This window comes from Rhinichthys klamathensis, unplaced genomic scaffold, assembly GCF_029890125.1.
Source record: "Rhinichthys klamathensis goyatoka isolate OS25496 unplaced genomic scaffold, OSU_Roscu_1.1 h1tg000425l_1, whole genome shotgun sequence".
NCBI lineage: Eukaryota > Metazoa > Chordata > Actinopteri > Cypriniformes > Leuciscidae > Rhinichthys > Rhinichthys klamathensis.
In genome coordinates, this window is record NW_026606923.1 from 4,653 (window position 1) to 10,000 (window position 5,348).

A 5,348-nucleotide genomic window follows, 5' to 3' on the forward strand; every position below is an offset into this window, starting at 1 on the left:
AGTTCACTGACTGAAATAGAGATAGCTATTTTATTCGGTTGACATTGAGATGGGGGATGATGTCTTCAAAGACCCAATATGAAACGTGTATTAGGAATAAATAGGCTAATTATTGTTTTTGTATAGGCTAGCAACTCTGGGCCATCATCATCATTTCAAAATATGCTCTTATTGATTGTCCTGACATATTTTCGGCTCTTATCTTGCCCACCGTTGTGTAGTCTATTTGCCCTGGACGCCATATGCCAAGTCTTAAATCTGTCTCTGGTGAAAATTATGTAAATATTATGAAAGAGACACTGGCTCAGAAATTCATTTGCGCCAGCCTCACTGATTATTTTCAATTTATTTGCAAATCAAGACTGGTGTAAGTGAGGCGACCAGAGGATGTTTAAGAAGAAGACAATAAACGCGCCCGTATGAACAAAATTAAACACCTTGGAAAATGAAAATGCTAATTCATTATTGGTATTTACCGTCCAGTTATCATGAAAATGATCGTATGCTTTTATTGCCTTCTTTTCTCTCGCCTTTAGATCTGGTCAACAGTGCTAATATTGTCAAGGCGCAGATGTCTGGGAGCCCCCACAGGGTCCCATGGGACCGCCAACCCTATTAGAACAAATGTGTTCTGCTATTGTAAATAGGCACGTTTGCTTCGCCCGTCCTATTACAGCCGACGCATGATCAATAGGCTGATAACACAGGAACATCAATATAAGCGACAGAACAATGAGGGATATCATCGAACATCTATCTTAATATAGCCAGCTACAAGGGCCCTGACAAAGTGAAAAGCTCATGAAAATTCCGCCCCACGAATTCCCATCTCCTATCCAATATGCACAAACACACTCCCAGCTGCCGGGGCTATTATTTTCGTATTTCAATTTGACACCCCAGCCTTTCATGCTAATTCTATTATTCTTGGAAGTTTATGTGATTTCATATCACTAGAAATCGGTAATGTATTATAACCCTTTGGGCTAAAATAAACTGAATCCCTGCAGTAGCCACCGGGAAAATAATTACTTTCATATCAAAACTCTGCAGGAGTCGAACGGGTCTTTTCGCCTCCGGCTCGTAACCTCATTTCAGTGTAGCTTATAGATGAATAAATTTGTTAAAGCAATACACAAAATACAACACAGGGTTTGGGAGAAGGAGCTCCAGACCACAATCTAAGCTCTATTTAGGGCCATACACGCTTAAGTTTGTTGTATACAATCGATTTATTTATGAAAAACTTACATATATAAATATCTTAATACTTTGTACAACGTTTGAGGTTTTGTCTTGGTGTGTTTTTTTTTTTTTTTTTTACAGTTTCTTACACAGGGAGCTGCTGCTATTTGTTTAATAAACATTTTGATAGCCCACCACATACACAAATTATTCACACAGATATTTCCCCTAATCAGAATATAAATATGTCAATGAAAACGATACGTTTTGATATGTCGACTTTTTTCCTCTTCGTTTAATCTGCGGAGAAGTGTCGTGCGATATCGACACGCTCCTCAGTTTCTATTATGATTTCATTTATTCCATATCGACGTCGACTGAGTCTTTGTCGGTGTCCTTGTTGGTTGTCGCTGATTCTGAATTTTGTGGTGGATAGTCAGGTAACGACTGCTCCTTTTTTTCCGACTGTGGAGACTTTGGATCGACGAGGTCTAACTCTATATCTTGTGGGCATCTTTCGTTACAGCTGCCCGTCGAGTGACCGTTAATGGTAGTCTGTGGTGAAGTGCTCTGTGGTGAACACGACATGTTGCCCGACTGACTGACCTGGCCTTTGATTGCTCGCGCGCCGCTGTTGTTTACACTGTTGTCCTTGGCGTTCCTGTGTCCTAGGCTTCCAGCAAATGAACTGTCAGTAGTTGGCCCTTTCTGGCCATTTTCGGCATCGGGGCCTGGTGCTGTGCTCTTCAGAGCAGTCTGTGGAACAATGAAACCGAGAGGTTGTGTAATAGGGTACAGTAAAAAATGTCCTTTCCCTATCAAAGGCCGTGGTGTCTGTAGTGGGAAGTCCATTGGCGGCTTGCGCCTCGGCCTGGAGTCCGACAGAAGGCTTTCCACGCTAAAGGGATTGAGTTTTTGAAGAGTGGAAGACCTACTGTTGGAGCACAGGTTTGACTGCTGACCGCTGTCGGATGAGTCCAGCTCGGATCCACTCGCGTCTTGGTCTGCGTTTCTTTGGTTCTGGAGTTTCTGTGGAGTTTGGTCGCAGCTTGGTTGCGTTTGGTTTCGGCCCATGTCGCAAATGCTTTGTTCACTGTCCGTTACTTGTGACAAGCCACTGTCACTGTCAGATCCTGGGGTGTGAAATAAGTCCCCGGAAATGAGTTTGTTCTGGGACTTTAAAAGCCTTCTTTCTTGTTTCCTTTTCTTCTTCTCCATCCTCTCTAGTTCTCTGCGAGCAATTTCCTCTGGGTCCATTGGCTCGCCACTGCAGGTCGTCGGATGAGAGTTGTGTGCTGGTCGGCCCGGCCCTTTCTTCGTGTTCTCCTTTTTTCTCCATTTCGCCCTTCGGTTTTGAAACCATACCTAAACATGAAAAAAAAAAGACATTAATTTTCATGCCATTAAAATAATGGCAATTATGAAATAGACCTATATATAAAAACATATTTCTTCTTTTAAACATAGTATAGATTATATTTACTTAATAATTATGCATAGGCTATATAGACCATATACACTTACCTTATACAAACTTACATATATATATAGGCTATATTAGTAGGCTATATAACATGTTAATATGCAATGGTATATAGTTACATATTGTGTTATAGAAAATGTATTTTCTTTTTTGTTGTTTATGAAATAGGCTAGGCCTACTAAAAATAGAAAACATTTTGCTAAATTGTGCGTTGCATGCATGGTTATAGAATGTTGTTGGCTATATTTAGGATTGAATATGTATTATAAGAGTGATATTGTTATAATAAATTGAAAATAGGCCAATGTCTATAAAATGAAAATAAAACGCAATTATCCAAACAACACAATTTTATAATAATGTTATGGTGAAAATATACCATCGTGAATGCTATTCTAAAAGTAGGCCGCATCCTAAAACATATAGGCTAGATGAGTTACATTACGCTCCATACATTTTTAGGCAAGGAGTTTTGATAAATAGGCCAAATGTTTGATTCGATTATTTCAGACCAAAATAATGATAACAAACGTACGCCTAACAGGCTATTTTGCGTTGCGAAATCTGAACAGAGCAATGTCTTCTGATCACAAACATCCATCACATTAAATGTAGTAATATTTTATAAGAATTGTGAACAATCATTCATGTAGCCTATCTTTTCAACCGATATCACAAAACATAGCCTATTACCCGACTTTAGGCTATGTAAAAGAGAATCATAAAAATACATTTTTGAATGATTTTATTTAATCGTTCAAGTCGGTCTCTTGATTTATTTATTTCTGCTAACAGTGGGGCCTACTGTATAGTCTTCAAAATACATTATAAAACAACAACAAAAGACTATTTCGTCCACAAACACTTGCCGTTTTTTTTAATAATTTAAACTTTAAATAAAGGTTCCTTATCCTTAATGAAGGTAATTTGAAAACAGAAGCATTTTCAAAATTAAGACATTCCGTGTTTTGTACAAAAACATTTCATGGAGAGAAAGATTAGCAAAGCAGAAAAAAAAGACAGGGTTATTCCAAAACCGTATGTGTTCACATCTTTTGAATTGATCTGTTTCATAACGGCACACAAGACATGGAAGATAAATTCAGTGTATTTACCTGCACCCTCGATTCTATCAAATCCAATCTCAGAGCAAGTGCTTCCCTCATGAACACATCTGGATAGTGACTTTCATTAAAAGCCTTCTCTAATTCTTCCAGCTGCCAGCCAGTGAAATTGGTACGAGTTCGTCTTCTTTTACAACCCGGGCTATCCTTCTCTGGATCCCCCGAATCTATGTGAGAAACAATAAATTAGCATCGCTTGTAACTTGCACAGTTCTGTCCACCAAAACAGTGGGTCCACTAAAATTATTCGGATCGAGTGTTTATTTTTCTCCATTAATGTGTGAGAAAGGATTAGCGAGAAAAATGAAAGCCATCAGTTTTCTTTTCTCGGCAAAGCAACAATAGCAAGAAAATAATACGGAGAGAGGGAAGTACACGCTGTCAATAATTTTGGACAATATTTTATATTAGCCTCTCTTCCTTATTAAAGTCAGTCTGCCTTAATTCCAAGAGAACCCTTTGTTTTGTTTCCCTGGGTTATTCTTCAAAGCTTTATAGGGGAGAAGAAAAAAAATCCTTGTTTTACAACATGACAAAAACACGCTTTCCTTCTTCCACCAAAGTCCCTCATGCCAGTTTAGGACAAGTGTCTGTTTGCTTACCTGTCAGTTTGTACTGTTGGTTATCTCCATTCATTCCGCAGCCAGACGACAAGAGATGGTTAGAATTCACCACAGAAGCCGCGCAAGAGCCGTTAAGTAATCCGTCTATTGAGAAAGGAACCGCGGCCGTCGATTGAAGTTGATGACCGGCTAATTCGTACACATGATGGTGGCTTAGATGGTACGGGAAGCCCACCATCCCACCGAGCGAGCCTCCGAACTGGGCATGAGGTGGATCCAGTATCCTGCTGTCCATCATCTCCCAGGCAAAAGGAAACGACGTCTGGTGGTTGGTGATGTGAATTTAAAAAACATGCAGCGAGAGTGGCCAGCGAGGAGGGGACATGATGTGGAGAGTAGGATGAGCTGTTCTTTATCAACACGAAGCTTCCAATAATTAGCTTAGGCTCTGGGAATTTGAGACCAATGAGAAGCGTTAATCGGCGCTGACGTCAGAGACGTAGTCTGAAAACGCTTTCCATATCGATTGCTAATTAAACCTGACATCCACCTCAATAAACAATATCAGAGCTGTCACAACAAGACAGGAGGGCTTTGATAAGAACTACATCACGACTACACAGGGGGCCTTAGAGGGAGAGCGATCAGATTTGATACACAGTTAAACGCTAAATAGACACTGAAATCTCACCTCGGACTGCAGCCACACAGAGCGTCGGATTCATCACCGTTTGAGACAATGTCCCTCTATTCATTTCGAATCTTTTGCACACACAAACAAACACACACACACAAAAGAAAAGAAAACGAGGGGGGAAACAAACACACAACCGTACCGATTCGTCAAGTCGAAATGTTGCCATGTGAACAGGTAAGATTGCTAGTGCAATGCTGACAAATTGACCGACCCACTATAGCCTATTTATTTATGTGGCGATTTTATAGGCAACTTGTCACAAGTTAATCCGAAGATATTCGTCAAACAGAGCTGAC

At 40.0% G+C, this 5,348-nt stretch overlaps 1 protein-coding gene across 1 annotated transcript; it reads right to left on the reverse strand.

Moving 5' to 3' along the window:
• Positions 1-620: 620 nt before the first annotated feature.
• On the reverse strand, positions 621-5,282 carry uncx (UNC homeobox). Its single transcript, XM_056235646.1, has 3 exons — positions 4,395-5,282; positions 3,784-3,959; positions 621-2,550 (listed from the first exon to the last, which is right to left on the reverse strand). Exons 1-3 carry the CDS (start codon positions 4,651-4,653, stop codon positions 1,543-1,545), a joined length of 1,443 nt encoding a protein of 480 aa, XP_056091621.1. The 5' UTR covers positions 4,654-5,282; the 3' UTR covers positions 621-1,542.
• Positions 5,283-5,348: the final 66 nt, after the last annotated feature.

Excerpts from the sequence above, each read along its gene's own strand:
- uncx (XM_056235646.1), bottom strand. The coding sequence starts at position 4,653 with ATGATGGACAGCAGGATACTGGATCCACCTCATGCCCAGTTCGGAGGC. Across the intron at positions 3,960-4,394 it reads CCAACAGTACAAACTGACAG|ATTCGGGGGATCCAGAGAAG; the intron begins GTAAGCAAACAG and ends TTTCTCACATAG. Across the intron at positions 2,551-3,783 it reads TGATAGAATCGAGGGTGCAG|GTATGGTTTCAAAACCGAAG; the intron begins GTAAATACACTG and ends TTTCATGTTTAG.